Source organism: Scomber scombrus, chromosome 7, assembly GCF_963691925.1.
Source record: "Scomber scombrus chromosome 7, fScoSco1.1, whole genome shotgun sequence".
Lineage (NCBI taxonomy): Eukaryota > Metazoa > Chordata > Actinopteri > Scombriformes > Scombridae > Scomber > Scomber scombrus.
This window is the reverse complement of record NC_084976.1, coordinates 31,736,494-31,755,762: the sequence shown is the minus strand read 5'-3', so window position 1 is coordinate 31,755,762 and position 19,269 is coordinate 31,736,494. Positions and strand designations below refer to the sequence as shown.

Sequence of the window (19,269 nt, the reverse complement as noted above, 5' to 3'; positions counted from 1 at the left end):
GGTCAAATCTGTTACAAGCTTTACCCTCTCTGTCTTCTCCATATTTTGAGCCTTTGAGGGTTCCCAGCTTTTGTGGTGTCAAGTGAGGCTTTACGTCTACTTTTTTTGTTGTTTGTTCTTCCCCTCAACTCAACTGTGGTTCATATGGCTACAGCCAATTCTTTGAAGAACAGTGAGTCCTTTGTTGTAGACTGGATTTTACTCCTCACCTCTTGTCGCAGCCAAATGCCATTATCAATGTGGATCTGAAAAAAGTAATATTTTTATACATTATTTCTGGGTGATTAATCTCAGCTAAATACCTATGAACACAAACAAATTAATCAACAACCAAAGCTTGAAATGAGGAAAAGTTTATGCATTTAAGTGAATTGAGTGCTTAAATACAGCTAATAATGGACTTACATTTGTTAGGTGAAAAGAGAGGTGACTTCAAACAATGATATACTGTAGTTTTTATTTATCTGCTAGGTGTATAATGCTAACATATTAGCCATGAACAATTTTCAAGATTTTATAAAAATAATGTTGCTAATGTTTCCGTCCCATTGTGGTCAAATTGCTTTACACGAACTACACATTTACTTGTTAAACATAAATGTTACCATTTGATGAACTGTACCAGAGTTTTGTACTGCTGGAGCTGCAGCTCCTCATATCATCAGATAGGACAATAAATTGAGTTATGGCTTTCAAAGAGAATGCTGATTGCCCAAATGTAGTGCGATGAAATGGTTTACGGTTTTATAAACCAGACATACATTTGAAAATTATATATATATAATAATCTAAAATTCTCCAGTACCCTACAGTGATGGAAGTCCATTGGTTTTTTTATCCAGAGTTTTTAGAGTTAGTTTGTTAAAGGACTCAACAGGTCTTATGGCTGTATCTCCAGTCTGCCCCCAACATGTAATACAATAAGACATATGTGAAAGAATCATTACTTATGTAAATTATGTAAATAAAGATATGTCTGTGTTTCAAAACATATCTTGAAATAATATCTTAAAAATTGCACATTTAAACCTTACTACCATTCCATCACAGCTAGATATAGGATTCATTTCATCTGGTAGAAATAATGACTTCAGAAATTGAAGACAAACTTTAAAAAATGCATTACCCTTTCAAATGTATTATATTTAAGTCGACTATAACCCAATGATATTGAATCGAACAAAACTAGACTAAAACAATGTAGATGACTAAAACTAAGTCAAAATTTGCTGTGACAAATTTAACACTGCCTTTAATGTAGAACAAAAACCTGACAAACAAAACTTGACAGTGTTGTTGACAATGTACAACTTACATGAAAATGTTCTGACCTCTTCATGGAGAATATTTGACATTAATTTACAAAGATGTTGGTGAACACTTGCCATCAGTGTATTCTTATTAACCTTTTCAAATCTGGTCTCAGACAGAATCTTTTCCCACTGCGTGTATTATCATGCGAGTCCTCAAATGACAAGTATATCTGAACTATAAGCGCTATCTCTTCCAATAAAAGATGCTCTTGTTTCTCGGTTTACATGCATCCATGTCCGACGCGCTCCAGCGCTGTCAAAGGGTTTTAAGTTTCCATGAAATCCAAACACTCTTCTCTTGTTTAGTATATTTATTTCCAAAAACTTAGGTTGCTTACCGCAGCATGGAGTGACAGACAGATCAACTTAGTTCACTTCCTTCCTTTCCACTCGTTCAAACAAAAACAAAAAACAACACTTAGCAGCGGTCTAAAACTGTACGGCTGCGTGCCTAAAACCGAGAGCTCCGCCGGCCCCAATAGCCACACTAATATACCCAGGTGCTGCAGTCACCTGTCTATAAAGAGGAGGCGGAGGTGAGAAACGGCATCAATTGTGCATAGTCATGCCGGCCTCAAAATAATCAGAATTAACAATAAATCACAATTTCATAATTGTTACCAATTCAACTAATAATTCAAACCATAATATTTCATGTTCATATCTCATAATTAATCAGATAAACAATAATAGTAGACCCAAAAAAAATCAAATATTCATCGAAACATGAATCAAGCATTTGGTTCCAACATGAACTTTGTCCCACAAGTTTTGCCTTTGTACGGCTTCTCACCTGTGTGTTCTCATGTGTTTTTTTACTGCATTGAGCTTACAGAATCTTTTCTCACAGGTGTCACATTTGTATGGCTTCTCACCTGTGTGTGTTATCATGTGCACTTTTAATGAGACGAGCTGAGAGAATTTTTTCCCACAAGTGTTACATGGGTATGGTTTGTCACCTGTGTGTCTTCTCATGTGCACTTTTAATGTGCCCAGCTTTGAGAATCTTTTCTCACAGGTGTTACATGTATACGGCTTCTCACCTGTATGGACTCTCATGTGCACTTTTAATATGCTCAGCGTAGAGAATCTTTTCTCACAAGTGTCACATTTGTATGGCTTCTCACCTGTGTGTGTTCTCATGTGAATCTTCAACTGCTGAGTATGTCTGAACTTCTCCCCACAAGTTTTGCAATTGTATGGCTTCTCACCTGTATGGACTCTCATGTGCGCTTTTAATATGCCCAGGACAGAGAATTTTTTTCCCACAACTGTCGCATGTATACGGCTTCTCACCTGTGTGGATTCTCTTGTGAATTTTTAATTTGCCCAGCTCAGAGAATTTTTTCTCACAAGTGTCACATGTATGTGGCTTCTCACCTGTGTGGACTCTGAGATGTCTGCGCAAAGTGGCCCTTACCACAAATGATTTCCCACAAGTGTCACATTTAAAACACTGTTTCTCTGTATTACTCTGTATCTTTAAAGTGGTAGACTTGTCTTCAGTGTTGTTATTTTTTCTACTGTGATGTCTCTTCTGTGGTTTTGGTTCTGCATTTCTAGTTGATCCTGAGTCTTCGTGTTGACCTCCTTTGTGATCTTGATTCTCAGCTATGTGAGAGTTATGAGAGAGGACCTGGTCATAATCGTTTGGGTCTGGACCCACAGAGCTTTTAATTGACATGCTGACAACATGCTCTTCCTCTGCCGCAATCTGAGTTTCATCAGGACTCAAGTCCAGAGTCTGATCTTTACTTTCCTCACAAGTAGGAGTCAACATCAAGGTTTCTGTCTCCGGCTTCAGTACCTGCTGTTCTCCCTCAAGACTGGTGCAGAGTTCCTCTTTAATCTCTGAAGTCTCTGGTTCCTCTTGTTCCTCTTTAATCTGTGGAGGCTCTGGTTCCTCGTGTTCCTCTTTAATCTGTGGAGGCTCTGGTTCCTCCTGTTCCACTTTAATCTGTGGAGGCTCTGGTTCCTCTTGGTCCAGACTTGAGTTCCTCTCCTGGTCACAGAGCTGCTGGTCAGTGAGAACCTCCTCCTCCTTACAGACATGTTGCTGTGGGAGCTCTGAAAGTACAAAGAGGAAAGACTGAAGAGAAACTCTCATCCCACTTCCTGATGAGGCATTCTTTATAAAGGAATAATAATGAATGACTTACTTAATGGTCAATAAATATTTAATAATACTTTATAAATCAATAACACAATGACCCTTTATTAATGATTTATTATTGTTGATGATTATGAATCATTAATAAAATTAGGGATGCACCGATATGAAAATTGACCGATACCGATATCCGATATTGATATTGCTGTTATGGCCGATAACTGATATTTACCGATATCGATATTGGTATAAAAACAAGTTTCTATGATGATTTTGTATACTGAAGAACATGTAAACACTGTGAATATGAAAAAGTAATTTCTTTCTTTATTTTCCAAAACTTCGAAATACATTGTTTCTTAAACAAGTTACAGGGCATCCATAACAAACACAAGTTACTAACAGTATTAGTTTTAGGCTACTTTTATAACTTGTAGCAAGTACCTTTGTGAAAGTACAGTTTAACTTGCATCTATGAAAAAGTTTGGATCATAAATCACAATAAGGATCACAAATCAAAATATCTTGACAAGGTATTATAACTTAAATGACAACCAGACACTTGTCTAATAAATTACAAAAAGTGTTTTAAGTTTAAGTCAATTTCAACTCAAATCTGTGAAATAGGCTTAATCCAATATATCAAAACATGTTCTGACTACATTCTCACTAATCAAACTTGAGAATATTTATAACAGACACTGTAGTCAGTGCACATTTTCCAACTTATGTGTAATGTTCAAGTAAATGTCCAAACAATGTTTTCCTCCAAGCAACCATAAAAAATAAACTTGTATACTAGTGTTTTTTTGCAAAGTGCAAAACAATACAAGTCATGTCAACTCGCATCTATGAAATTGCTAAATCAAAAATATCAGAATTATGACTGAACAATAATTTGAAAACACTGTATTTTTGCAATTTCCCAACAGTGTTTCACTGTAGGGTTAGTCTAGGCCTACTTCACCAGCAAAGGCAAGTTTTTCTTGACAAAGAGAAGCATTTCTGCTTTCTCGCATTGGATCCTATTTCTCTTTTCATCGACAACATGTGATGCAGCGGAGAAGAGACGTTCACTGTCGACACTTGTACATGGAGCCGAAAGGTACTTGCGTGCTGCTTTGGCCAGGGCAGGGAAGCGGGACATGTTGCTTTTCCAATACTGCAGTGGGCTCTCATTTCTGGGGATGGGGGGCTCACTCAGATAGCCATGCACCTATCGGAATATAGACAAGTGTATAACTACATGTCTGGAAAATTATCAGGAAACAGGACATTATAACATTATCCTCCTCTCCTTAAAAGCTTTGTTGAACTCTGCTCTGAGCAGATGACCAGGACTATAGGTCAACCTCAAGGGGGCAATGTAGCATTACTAAAATAGATACCTTTACACAATCAGCTTTTTGATTTAAGTAAATCTATTAATTTAGTAGATCTAGAGAATTTACAGTACATTGATAAAAAGTACTACATATATAATAATAATATACCTGCACACTTGTTTTGCTTGTCAGGCCCGCCAGCTGTTGCATTGTTGAGTTTTCCTCCAGAATTTCATCATGCATGTCCAGTAGCGACTGTCCACCACTTCCAGTATGCGGCTTCTTCTCCTGCGGTTCTTCTGTGCCAGGTGTCTCCGTGGTACTGTCGCTGTGCGTCACTTTGTCCACTTCCTTCTGAAGCATATTTACTGCAGCTAGCTTGGGGAGTTATAATACCTTGTCACTTAGTAAAGTGGCTCGGAGAAACTGCTCCCAAAGCGTTTGTTCACAGCTTCTAGTAGAGTGCTTTTTGCTGTGCAGACCCCACTATCCGTTTCAGCTGCCTTGCTCAGCAAACGTTTCAGTGCCACCACAGAGGGAATCACGTCAGCAGTAGTGGCCAAATGTGAGCTTATCTCTCTCGTTAACTGTTCAAATGGAGTAAGAAGCGTAGTCATGTTTTCAATTAAGCCCCACTGGTATGAGCTCAGAGAGGCGGGAAGTTCATGATCTGCTCCATACACACCAAGTGTGCGCTTCTGATCCAGTAGACTTTGCATCATGAAAAAAGTACTATTCCATCGAGTTGCGGCATCATGTTGTAGCATCTTGGTTTTCATGCCCAACTCTTGCTATATGTCTCTCAGCCGAGAGCTGGCAAGTTGAGAGTGCCTAAAATGTCCAACTATTTTCCTTCCAATAGCCACACAATCAGAGATGCTTCGCTGGCTTAGCACTCCGTCATGCACTGCCAGCTGCAGTGTATGATCCCTTCAGCCCAGGCTTTTAACACTGCACTCGTCCATTGCCTTCTGCATATTTCGCGCGTTGTCACGAAGCACAACAGGCACATTTTCTTTCGGTATTTTCCACTGAGCAAACATGCAGTCAAATGCACTAGCTATGGCAGTCCCTGTATGCGACCCAGCAAATTCTTGTGCATGTAACACAGCTCTGCTCATTTCAAAGTTGTCATCAATCCATTGAGCAGTAAGGCTTAACATACTCATCTTACTGATGTCGGAGCTCCATATATCTGTCGTGAAGCTAATGTCATTCCCACTGCTGTCCAACATCTTGTGGATATGTGTGGCTACCACTTCCTACAAAGCAGGGAGGGAAACATCGGAAAAGTAACGGCGACTTGGAAGGCTGTAGCGGGGTTCAATGTGCGCTATCAGCTGACGAAAGCCTCGGTCCTCCACTATGGAAAATGGCTGGTCGTCAAGAGCTATCATTTCCATTACCTTGTTCGTGATTGACTTGGCCTTTGCGCTGTCCTTGGCAAATTTCTTTGTTTGGTCGAGTGCTTGCTGTATTGGGCTCCCAACTGCGGCTGCTGCTGTTTTCGGTTTTGGCTTCTTGCTAGCAACGTTAGCTTCCTGACATTGTATGTGAACTTCTGGATGGCGGTTTTTCAAATGACTCATTAAATTGGTGGTGTTGAATGATTTGACACGGCATCCTCCACGCATTACTTCGGCTTTGCAAGTATTGCATATTGCAATTCGATTATCTTCATTTGAGACCGTAAAAAAACGTCCAAACCGTCGACATTGATTCCTTTCAGTTAAGGTGACAAACACTCCTGTACTGCGTCTCTGGAGCTCTGGAAGGACAAAGAGGAAAGACTGAAGAGAAACTCTTGTACCACCACAAAAAGCACAGAGGACGTATCTCTCTAAAGAATGAGATAAAGTAAATGTTATGGTGGTTTACAAAAAAGGGATTTTACAAAACTGGGCAACTAAAGATCATGTTTATCAATGGCTTATAAATGATTTATAGAGTAGTTGTTGGAGCTATTTCTTATTGTTGTTGAAGTTGATAATGAAATGTTAATTTATGTACACATGGCTGTTTGTTTTGAAGAATATAGCTTAATTCATTTGATTATTATATTAGTATTATTTTAGTTAGTTTGAGTACTCATTAATGCTTTTGTTTCAGGGCACTTGGGCAGCTTGGAGCACAGAGGTGAATGTATTTCTATAGGTAGGCTACAGGTAGAGGAGCAGCAGGCACCGGGAAGGGCATACAGCTGTTTACCAGAGCAAGAGAGACGCCATTCTTCTTTGTTTGCTCGCAAAAATAGTAAAATAAACTAAAGAAACGCTATGCTTACCTGGACAATGCACCTTTTCCCCCTGCCTAAGATTCATTCCCGAGGTGCCTCAGTAGCCATTTGAATTGATTTTATTTATTTGAGGACAAATCGCCACTACAGTAGTAATGAATGATTTATTAACCATCAATTGAGCCATTAATCAATGCTCATAAGCATTTTATAGACTTTTGCTACCAACACTTTTTTCTCAAATTTAAGTTATGAAAAAAACAGAGAATCAGCCGCTAAATATCAGTATTTATGTTTCCTTAACTTTCCCCTTAACTCCCAAACAGAAACCAGAGCTGGGGACTCGGACTCGCGACTCGGACTCGAGTTGCACTTAAGTCTCACTAAACTGTGACTTCAGACTCGACTTGGACTCGACCTCAAAAGACTTCAGACTTGACTTCGACTCGAGGCTCGAGACTCGCGAACAACCTTTATTTCATGTTATTATTATTATTATTCTCATTATTTATCTGTCATTCATCTTTTTGTATGATCTCTGGCTCTGAGCTAGATGTAAACACCAACGTCATGCCACGCGCATGCGCCGTGTGTGAAGCGCGCATCTTCAGTATCAGACATTGACAATGGCGAGTGCGACAAGTTCAGCAGGAGCCTCAGATCATTACGTTTGGATACAATGCCTTCACACTCCCGTTTTTCCCTGGTTCTCCCATATTTCGAAACCATCTCCCGCCGCCCTCCTGTCATTTCTCCCGTAATTGACAAGCCCAAATTTGTTTGTTAATAATAATAAGAAGCGCACAATAGCAAAGGTTTTATTTTGAAAGCTCAGACAGGAAACCACCGCAACTCCGTTATTTAGTGCCACTAACTTAGTGGCTCCGCTACTAATTATTAAAAAACACAACGTTGCGTTAACTATGGTCATTTTATATATATATATATTTTATAATATCCCCACACATTCCCTGCTGTGTGTTGTGTTAAGCAGCAGATAAAAGGCAGCTTGGAGAAAAAAATAATGAACATGTGTTTGTACCACAGTGTTAAACTGCAGTGCAGTGTTTCTGTGATGTTCATGTTTTGTTCATTTTGTTATATTTTACAACATTGTTAAAATAATTATTTTTTTGTTGAAGAAAAGTTTATGGTTATGGAATTGAAATAATTCTTAGTGTATGTTTCTTCACATCACATTGCAGTAGATTCTCTATAGTGAACCTACAATTGATACATTTTCATACTGTCCTATATCAAGGTCTAGGTCAAGGTAATAGCCGAAGGTAGATTTGGTAACAGTTTCAGGAGAGGGCATCTCAACATACAAACAGATACATACATACAAACTTCAGTGACAGCACACCACAAAAACAGACATGGGCAGGTGCTCGCAAGGCTAACTGATCAGGATGAAGGATTGTACAGCTCTAAGGTCAGAATTTGAATTTGATTTAGTGTTGGCGAGAGACTTGAGACTTGACTCGGACTCTTGACCAGAGACTTGAGACTTGACTTGGACTTGACCCTCAAAGACTTGAGACTTGACTTGGACTCTAGCTCAAAGACTTGAGACTTGACTTGGACTTGTAAAAAATGACTTGTAAACAGCTCTGACAGAAACTGACTTCAGTGTTGTAGAAACCCGAGCATGAACTAAACCTACATATTTTACCCACTGCGGTGGTATATAAAGCTGTTCTAGTTTATTTTATAATAATTAGAGTTTTACAGACCTATTCTGTGTAACTTTATTTCAGATTTCCAAACGATATCCAGCAGTCTGCGCTGACGGTTGATCTCTTCTTCGTACTCTGAGATAGTTGTTTGAAAATCTCGGAATATTTCTTCAGCAGCAGCAGTTAGTCGCTCGTTGATTAACTCTCTCAAACGCTGAGCTGAAGTCATTGTTGCTTCAAATAAAATGTCTCCTTGTAATGCAGAGAGACTTCTTACCAGTACAATAACAAGCAGCTAACGTGTGGTGTGACAGTGTTAAGCTTCCGATAGCAGGCTCGTGTGTGTTTGGTTCCGCTTGTTGTAACCAGACCATGATGGTTGTAGGTAATGTGGAGATGGTGAGAGAGCAAAAAGACCTGGCATGATCATGAATTATGCTGGTGCAGACAAGTTGGAAAGAATCACGATGGTGCTGGACGCTGCCAGGAGATACTTGAACGTAGTGGACATATCTGGAGAATATCTAGAAATTACACTCACTGAGGGAAGAATTTTCAAGCGGAACCAAAGACACACGAGCCTGCTATCGGAAGCTTAACACTGTCACACCACACGTTAGCCGCTTGGTATTGTGCTTGGAAGAAGTCTCTCTGCATTACACGGAGACATTTTATTTGAAGCAACAATGACTTCAGGTCAGCGTTTGAGAGAGTTAATCAACAAGCGACTAACTGCTGCTGCTGAAGAAATATTCCGAGATTTTCAAACAACTATCTCAGAGTACGAAGAAGAGATCAACCGTCAGCGCAGACTGCTGGATATCGTTTGGAAACCTGAAATAAAGCTACACAGAATAGGTCTGTAAAACTCTTAATTATTATAAAATAAACTAGAACAGCTTAATATACCACCGCAGTGGGTAAAATATGTAGGTTCAGTTAAAGCCTGATTTATACTTCTGCGTTACGTCGAAGCGTAGCTACGCAGAGCTCTCTGCGTCGAAGCGGACCCCTACGCTGTAGCCTGACGTGCACCTCCAAAAAATCCTAACTACGCGTCACGGCAACGCGGACCGCAAGGGTTGTGATTGGTCCGCTCAAAACGTCAGTTCCTCCGGCAGTTGCTTTTTCCAGTCTTTCTTCCTGCAACACCGCCATTATTATTAATAATGAACAAAAGGTATGTGTTTTCTGTTATTAGCGCACATAACGCACATAGCACAATGCTACATGCTACTGTGACCAACAAAAAACAAAAAAACCATGCTACTGTGACCGGAAGATAAACAAGGATACGGATATGACTCCTCTGAAACCACACACACCCCCTAGCGGCATGGCGGTGAATTGCAGAGCAACGCGTTCCCTCTACGCAGGGACTATAAATGGCCAAGCGCACTGGCGTAGCTACTCTGTCGACGTAACGCAGAAGTATAAATCAGGCTTAAGGCTCGGGTTTCTACAACACTGAAGTCAGTTTCTGTTTGGGAGTTAAGGGGAAAGTTAAGGAAACATAAATACTGATATTTAGCGGCTGATTCTCTGTTTTTTCCAAACTTAAGTTTGAGAAAAAAAGTGTTGGTAGGAAAAGTTTTAACACGGTGTATAAAATGCTTATGAGCATTGATTAATGGCTCAATTGATGTTTAATAAATCATTCATCACTACTGTAGTGGCGATTTGTCCTCAAATAAATAAACTCAATTCAAATGGCTACTGAGGCACCTCGGTAATGAATCTTAGGCAGGGGGAAAAGGTGCATTGTCCAGGTAAGCATAGCGTTTCTTTAGTTTATTTTACTATTTTTGCAAGCAAACAAAGAAGAATGGCGTCTCTCTTGCTCTGGTAAACAGCTGTATGCCCTTCCCGGTGCCTGCTGCTCCTCTACCTGTAGCCTACCTATAGAAATACATTCACCTCTGTGCTCCAAGCTGCCCAAGTGCCCTGAAACAAAAGCATTAACGAGTACTCAAACTAACTAAAATAATACTAATATAATAATCAAATGAATTAAGCTATATTCTTCAAAACAAACAGCCATGTGTACATAAATTAACATTTCATTCAACTTCAACAAAAATAACAAATAGCTCCAACAACTACTCTATAAATCATTTATAAGCCATTGATAAACATGATCTTTAGTTGCCCAGTTTTGTAAAATCCCTTTTTTGTAAACCACCATAACATTTACTTTATCTCATTCTTTAGAGAGATACGTCCTCTGTGCTTTTTGTGGTGGTACAAGAGTTTCTCTTCAGTCTTTCCTCTTTGTCCTTCCAGAGCTCCCACAGCAACATGTCTATGAGGAGGAGGAGGTTCTCATTGACCAGCAGCTCTGTGACCAGGAGAGGAACTCAAGTCTGGACCAAGAGGAACCAGAACCTCCACAGATTGAAGAGGAACAGGAAGAGCCAGAACCTTCAGAAATTAAAGAGCAACTCTGCACCAGTCTGGAAGGAGTTTTTCAAACAACTATCTCAGAGTACGAAGAAGAGATCAACCGTCAGCGCAGACTGCTGGATATCGTTTGGAAACCTGAAATAAAGTTACACAGAATAGGTCTGTAAAACTCTAATTATTATAAAATAAACTAGAACAGTCATCTTAATATACCACCGCAGTGGGTAAAATGAATAGCTTTAGTTATTTGCTCGGGTCTCTACGACACTGAAGTCAGTTACTGTTTGGGAGTTAAGGGGAAAGTTAAGGAAACATAAATAATTATATTTAGCGGTTGATACTATTTCTGCAACATTTACATGTGAAAAAAGTCTCAGACATTGTAGCAAAAGATGCTGTTTAAACCACTTTCAGAACAGAGAAACCTTTAATTTGCTTATGAAACCATAAAAAAGGTGATTTCATATCTCTCCATCCAGACACATTAAACCAGGTCTAAATCAAAATTCAAGGTTTTCATGAATTACTTCCGTAGTTCACAGTTGGCCTACAGGAGAGCAAAATATCGTTCTCCACAGTGAAACATATCTGACAGATGATTAGGGCTGGGTATCTTTTGAAAAGTGACGATACCAGTACCAATCTAAGTAACCTTAAAGTGATACTGATACCAATGAGTGCTTCATTCAATACCCATCATGTGAAAAGACACATTAAACTGCATAAAATGCCACCACTTGTCGTATCTTACTGGGGCCAAAATGATGATTCAGCAGACTTCTGAAATTGAAGAGTCTTTTACTTGCAAACAGACGAACTGACATGTTAAACATAGATCCCCATTTTTATAGTCAGAGTTTCATATGCCATAAAACTTTACCGGTCACAGGAGGTGTAAAGCCTCAATAAAGGATGCCTTATCAGATAGTGATACAAGAGTTTCTCTTCAGTCTTTCCTCTTTGTCCTTCCAGAGCTCCCACAGCAACATGTCTGTAAGGAGGAGGAGGTTCTCACTGACCAGCAGCTCTGTGACCAGGAGAGGAACTCAAGTCTGGACCAAGAGGAACCAGAGCCTCCACAGATTGAAGAGGAACAAGAGGAACCAGAGCCATCAGAGATTAAAGAGGAACAAGAGGAACCAGAACCTCCACAGATTGAAGATGAACAAGTGGAACCAGAGCCTCCACAGATTGAAGAGGAACAAGAGGAACCAGAGCCATCAGAGATTAAAGAGGAACAAGAGGAACCAGAGCCTCCACAGATTAAAGAGGAACAAGAGGAACCAGAGCCTTCAGAGATTAAAGAGGAACTCTGCACCAGTCTTGAGATAGAACAGCAGGTACTGAAGGAGGAGACAGAAACCTTGATGTTGACTCCTACTTGTGAGGAAAGTGAAGATCAGACTCTGGACTTGAGTCCTGATGAAACTCAGATTGACAAGTCTACCACTTTAAAGATTCACAATAATACTTTGACAGGGAAACAATGTTTTGAATGTGACACTTGTGGGAAATCATTTGTGGCCAAGGGCAGTTTGTGCAGACATCTCAAAGTCCATACAGGTGAGAAGCCGTATACATGTGACACCTGTGGGAAAAGATTCTCTAAGCAGGGCACATTAAAAGTGCACATAAGAGTCCATACAGGTGAGAAGCCGTACAATTGCAAAACTTGTGGGGAGAAGTTCAGACATACTCAGATGTTGAAGATTCACATGAGAACACACACAGGTGAGAAGCCATACCCATGTAACACTTGTGGGAAAACGTTCACATGTATTAAGTACTTGAAGAATCACATGAGAACACACACAGGTGAGAATCCGTATCCATGTAACACTTGTGAGAAAAAATTCTCTGCGCTGTGCTTTTTAAAAGTGCACATGAGAACACACACAGGTGAGAAACCGTATCCATGTAACACTTGTGAGAAAAAATTCTCCACGCTGGGCATATTAAATGTGCACATGAGAACACACACAGGTGAGAAGCCGTATCCATGTAACACTTGTGAGAAAAGATTCTCTAAGCAGAAAAGCTTAAAAGCGCACATGAGAACACACACAGCTGAGAAGCCGTACAATTGCAAAACTTGTGGGGAAAAGTTCACACATACTCAGCACTTGACTAGACACATGAGAACACACACAGGTGGGAAGCCGTATCCATGTAACACTTGTGAGAAAAAATTCTCTAAGCCGAGCATATTAAAAGTGCACATGAGAACACACACAGGTGAGAAGCCGTACCCATGTAACACTTGTGAGAAAAGATTCTCTCGGCTGTGCTTCTTAAAAGTGCACATGAGAGTCCATACAGGTGAGAAGCCGTATCCATGTGATACCTGTGGGAAAAGATTTCGTCTGCTGAACGAATTAAAAGTACACATGACTCTCCATACAGGTGAGAAGCCGTACCCATGTAACACTTGTGAGAAAAGATTCTCTACGATGAGCAAATTAAAACTACACACGACTCTCCATACAGGTGAGAAGCCGTACAAATGCAAAACTTGTGGGAAAAAGTTCAGATCTACTACGAACTTGAAGACTCACATGAGAACACACACAGGTGAGAAGCCGTACAAATGCAAAACTTGTGGGAAAAAGTTCAGATGTACTAGTAACTTGAAGTCTCACATGAGAACACACACAGGTGAGAAAGCGTACCCATGTAACACTTGTGAAAAAAGATTCTCTCTGCTGGGCACATTAAAAGTGCACATGAGAACACACACAGGTGAGAAGCCATACAATTGCAAAACTTGTGGGAAAAAGTTCAGATATACTCAGCTCTTGAACACACACATGAGAACACACACATGAGAACACACAGGTGAGAAGCCGTACAAATGTAAAACTTGTGGGACAAAGTTCAGATATACTTGTCATTTGAGTAGAAACATGAGTACACATGCAGTGGGAAAAGATTCTGTCTGATGCCAGATTTGAAAAGATCGTTGATGGCAAGTGTTCACCAACATCTTTGTAAATTAATGTCAAATATTCTCCATGAAGAGGTCAGAACATTTTCATGTAAGTTGTACATTGTCAATAATGCTGTCAAGTTTTGTTTGTCAGGTTTTTGTTTAACATTAAGAAAGAAAGTCATTATGAAACACAATAAACCTCAGTTTCACCTTCAAAGACTGCAGGACTGGCTGTGTAGTGGGGAGTAATCTCATTAATCATCTGGTGTATGCTGATGACTTAGTCGTCGTATCTCCTTACAGTGCTGGATTACAACAACTGCTCAGAATCTGCTCAAATGATGGTATGCAGTATGATATCAAATTCAATTCTAAAAACAATGTTGCCAATGACTGTTAAAACCAAGGAAGATCAGAATGTAATGATAGGTGTTTCCATAAGTTACCACTAGATGACAGTGTAACCACTGGCGATAGTAGGAACACATCAGGTTGTGAACAAGAAAAGGACATGTTGAAATGAAGTGAACAATAAACAAGCTGGCATAGCTAGCATAATGTTACAAACTGGATATGTTTATTTTTAAGAATTAAGAAACATTACATTAAATGTAGTTAGCACATCATCAGGGCTGACCTGTATGATGATGATGATGATGATGATGATGTGCACAAACAAATATACTGGTACACAAGTTTGTTTTTAACAATGTCCCTAACTTTAATACTATGTTAAGGAAGTTAATGTACAGATTCATGGTTTGGTTATATGAATAAAACAAATGAAGCTATGATGGCATTAGCCCAGCCTACACAAGGTGACACAAAATACTCTTCTTGTTTTTGGAAACATTGGAACACATGTCTGTATCTGTTTTAACTCCATATATATTTATACTGTCTTGTCCTTGTGTTGTCTTGTGTTTTATTTATCTCATTACGTTTTTGTTGTTGTTGACCTACTATCTCATTTTACATTAAACTGGCTAATTAATGACCTTAATAACCACAAATACATATAAATAATAAAACAGCAAAGCACATACTTTGGCTGCATTGACAAATACATAAAAATGATCAAACTAACTTAAATGCATTGAACTGATCAACAAAAACATTACATAACCATAGCAACATGCCTATATTTCATCTCTCCCTGAAACAAATCTGTCAATTATATGAACCTGCATTATCTAGAGCAACACTTGCTCTTCACACTGTCGGCAATGAAAACAATACATAAACATAACATATGCATAGACTCGGTCCAAACCCAGTGTTTGAACACTTTTAAAACTCTCAAGTGTGACCAAATGTTCTTCCAACGTCTAAGCAGTATGCTGAGCAATTTTAAGTTGTTTTTCACATTATTTTACATACCAGTGGAGCAGTAAGCAACAAACACGGTTTCAGCAGTGTGCAACTACCTCAAGCGCCACTTTATTCTGTCTCCGGTCTGCAGTCAGGGGTACTTGGCTCCTGTGGGAGTAACATGGGCTTGAGTTAGAGGTTTCTTACTGAACCTGGTATCACAGTGCCACCTATGGTCACAAAATGGAATAACAACAATATGTAATGTTTGGGAAGCTTAACACTGGTTTTAATGTTTCAGTCATTCACTGTTGGTTTCCTACATGTTCTCATTGTATCACTCCTCTCTCTGAAGCATCATGCTGTCTGCCATTCATCTTATTCCACTACAAAGGGACTCAGTAGCTACTAACGTTAACTAGCTTAATGTTTGTTAAATTGCAGATGAACATTTTAAACGTGATTGTATGTACTTGTAGTATCATAGTTGCCATATTTTTAAACGGTTTAAAAATATGGCAACTGTTGCAGTGCAGTTGAATGATTAAGTTGACTTTCTGTTCAGGTTTTTTATACAATTCATATCAAAGAGTCCAAGGTAGGGGTTAGGTGTGAGAGAGAAAGAGAGAGAGAGAGAGAGAGAGAGAGAGAGAGAGAGAGAGAGAGAGAGAGAGAGAGAGAGAGAGAGAGAGAGAGAGAGAGAGAGAGAGAGAGATGCAGCTGTCTTTGATGTGGGTTATCCGGCTCATATTTGGCTGTGGCTAGCCAATAAGTTGTTTATCCGTAAATGTCAATAGAAGTCCTTGTAGTGCCTATTTAACTGAAGATATTCAGTTCATATTTTCTATCTTTGTTTAATGTAGAATGGTAATAAAGCTACTTTCCTTTCCTTTATTTCCTGAGATATTTTTTTAATACTTTTACTTAAGTACATTTTTAAGCAAATACTTTAGTACTTTTACTTAAGTAATATTTTGACTAAGCTACTTTTACTTGTATTGGAGTAATATTTGACAAGGAGCATCTGTACTTTTACTCAAGTAGTGAAGTTGTGTACTCTGTCCACCTCTGTTTGTAGTTGTAAACTCAATCTAGATCACTTGGGAGTGTGAATGTGATATATCACAAGGAAATACTCAAACTCTATTGTCTTGACCCATGAATGAACACAACACTCTTAACTTACCATCTTCACATATTAAAAGTATAAAACATTATTATTTTGAAGACTTTAAATGGAGTCACACAGCTCTGTTTGTAGTTTAAAGTAAATAACTGATCTCTGGCTGCTGGCCGGCCACAGGAACTTTGTACTCATCAACATCAGACTGAGTTTATACCAAGAGGTTACGATGTGGTTTCAACCGTGTTACTATGAGGAATATCAAAACAGTTTGGAAATATACAAAAATCAGACAAATCTGACTCAGAAACCATGTTTATTCATATGAACAGGTCATTTTGATGTTTTTTTCTGTGCAGAAGCAGGGTTACAATGATAAGGACATCAACAGAAGAGATTATGCATGAAGAGAAATGTACTGATAAAAGAAATACATTGTTTACCAATATTATGAGTTGATTAACACACATGCTACAAGACAAACTGCAACTTCAGAGTTTGCATACTGGATTGCTGTTTACCTATTTTGTAACAATCTCTGTTAAAGCACCAGTGTTTATGATTTAGTGGCATCTAGTGGTGAAGTTGCAGATTGCAACCAACTGAACCCCCCCACCCCTCCAAGTGTGTCAGAGAACCTACGGTGGCCCAACAAATTCATGAAAGATGTTTCATTTGTCTGTTCTGGGTGGTTATACACTAATTCTACAAACTGGTCCTTTAATATTACTGCTACTTAACGTTAGCATAATTAGCAAGCAAACTATAGTTACCGCGGTTAGCTTTGGGGAGGCAGATGTTAGTAGTAAATAATGGATATCTACATTTATCAACAGTTATTACCAAACACACTAAAGCCGAGCCAAGCATTTAGGTTGGCTACTGTGGTTGTTGTTACTTTGTTGGTGATATCATTCTTCCCATAGAAGGCGCCAGATAATTTAGGTACGTTATTGTTGTCGACGCAACAGTAGGTGCTCCAGAAATAATCGGGAATATTAACCCTCCCTTTAATGGGTGGATTATTTCCTGGCACCACACCAGTAATAATATAAGCTTTAAAACCACGGTTCAAGCAATCAGTATCCAATTTTTTTGCGACAGTTGCCTCTGCTACCCTCCAAGCTCCTGAGTTAAATTTGGGGTACTGTGGGGCAGCATTTGTGAGGGTGAATGTGGCATCTATGCATTGCTTGGCATTTCGGTGGTAGACTGGAACCAGGTGTCCCCTATGGTAGCCGCTCCCATCATAATCATCATTCAGAGCTTGGTTATCGCCTCTTGGGGGTTTAGTTACTGTGCCCTGAGTATTCATCTCCGGTCCTTTGGTCGGGTCATCCAGCTGTAGAGGATTAAAAAACAATTTCAATTCATTTTTGTACTGTTAACTCCAAAATATAACTACAGATATTATTCTGGATATTTTCATATCTCCAGATAAGAATCATGTTAATCAGAAATTAATAAAGCTGATGGCAAATACAATGAACTGCGTCCCACTGTTACACTTTACATTACATAAAACTCTTTGGTCCAAATCCACAAAGAATGGATTGGGCCTGTAAATAACACCATGTGATCTGCCCTGTTTTAAGCAGGGTTGGGAGGGTTACTTTAAAAATGTATTACAATGTAGTTACTAGTTACCTAGTAATGTAGTCAGAAACGAAGTGAAGAAGTGAAATCCAAATGAGCACACTTTCTTACAAAAGTCCATAATATTCCAAATGAAAAGTCTCTCACAAATATAATATTTTTTATTGATATAAATAACAGTCGTTGGTTGTGTTAATAAAGACATAAAAACGCAAACATATGTGCAGTTTAAAAATATAACTAGACAGTCATGAAATTTGGATTTCACTTCTACAACATCTTCAGATAAAACTCGCTAAATAAATATTCAGTTTTGAACCATAGCTCTCTCCAAAGTGCCTCTGTGGTACGAGCACAGCAGCTCGTGGGCGAGCTTTTTGTGAACGCGTGTTCCTTCGCCCTTCGGGCCATTTCGGTCGGGGGCAAGACAAGGGTTTTTTTTTATAACTGATATATTTAAACAAAAGCCCAACAAAATGCCATCTTTATTTGAAAATGTATTTATCTTATTCTTTTTTATTCTTATGTTATTTATTCTATTATTTATTTGAATCCCACCAGTTCAGTGTAAATACTAATAAATGAATTCTACTGTATTTATATGACAGTCTACAGTCGACCCACTAGACACAGATGCTGATGTAACTACAAAGCTACTGAAAAATAACACGGACATTATGATGTTCTGGACCTTCACTTGAGGACATTTACACAAATTCTACCTCAGTGAATTTTAAATAAATATCCCTGTTAAATGCAGTATAAATATTTGGATATTGAGCTTAAAATTGTCTATTTTTTTCTCTTGTCACTGTTTAACATGCTAACACTGTATATATCTACGTGCCTTTAATCTGCTGTTTTAATACTTACCCATCTGACTGTGTACAAATCTGAAAGACACTAAAGAGTGAAAATGAGCCACTAACCTGAGGTTCAATGTACCATGGTGTGTTCCTAGAACAACTGCCTTTAGACTGAAACTCATAAGCAGAGTAGATGGGGATCCTTAGGTTGGTGTCATAGAGCGTTGCAAATTCATAACCGGCTGCTGGATCTCTCTTTTGGCAGATCTCCATGTACTGATTACCCAATGGCCCAGTAGGTGGTTGGTTCTTGAGAAAGAAGTTACTGCATTTTTGGAAAGGTGGTGGCAGAACCTCAGCTGTGGCTAGATAACCGAGAGCCAGAAACAGAAAAGCTGGGACCAGGAGCTTCATGATGAAGAATGAGATATTATCAAT

The 19,269-nt window shown here is 39.0% G+C and overlaps 3 protein-coding genes and 1 pseudogene across 3 annotated transcripts; 1 reads left to right on the top strand and 3 right to left on the bottom strand.

Moving 5' to 3' along the window:
- Positions 1–1,286: 1,286 nt before the first annotated feature.
- Positions 1,287–3,201, bottom strand: LOC133983103 (zinc finger protein 239-like; annotated as a pseudogene).
- A 794-nt stretch (positions 3,202–3,995) lies between these two features.
- LOC133983132 (zinc finger BED domain-containing protein 4-like) lies at positions 3,996–8,884 on the bottom strand. The gene is made up of 3 exons (XM_062422091.1): positions 8,721–8,884; positions 4,917–6,516; positions 3,996–4,639 (listed from the first exon to the last, which is right to left on the bottom strand). The coding sequence occupies exons 2-3, from the start codon at positions 5,109–5,111 to the stop codon at positions 4,382–4,384; spliced, it is 453 nt and encodes a 150-aa protein (XP_062278075.1). The 5' UTR covers positions 5,112–6,516; positions 8,721–8,884; the 3' UTR covers positions 3,996–4,381.
- A 465-nt stretch (positions 8,885–9,349) lies between these two features.
- LOC133983998 (zinc finger protein ZFP2-like) lies at positions 9,350–13,891 on the top strand. The gene is made up of 3 exons (XM_062423212.1): positions 9,350–9,521; positions 10,947–11,225; positions 12,039–13,891. Exons 1-3 carry the CDS (start codon positions 9,350–9,352, stop codon positions 13,889–13,891), a joined length of 2,304 nt encoding a protein of 767 aa, XP_062279196.1.
- Positions 13,892–16,763: 2,872 nt separating this feature from the next.
- On the bottom strand, positions 16,764–19,269 carry LOC133983119 (endonuclease domain-containing 1 protein-like). The gene is made up of 2 exons (XM_062422074.1): positions 18,955–19,269; positions 16,764–17,771 (listed from the first exon to the last, which is right to left on the bottom strand). The coding sequence occupies exons 1-2, from the start codon at positions 19,243–19,245 to the stop codon at positions 17,259–17,261; spliced, it is 804 nt and encodes a 267-aa protein (XP_062278058.1). The 5' UTR covers positions 19,246–19,269; the 3' UTR covers positions 16,764–17,258.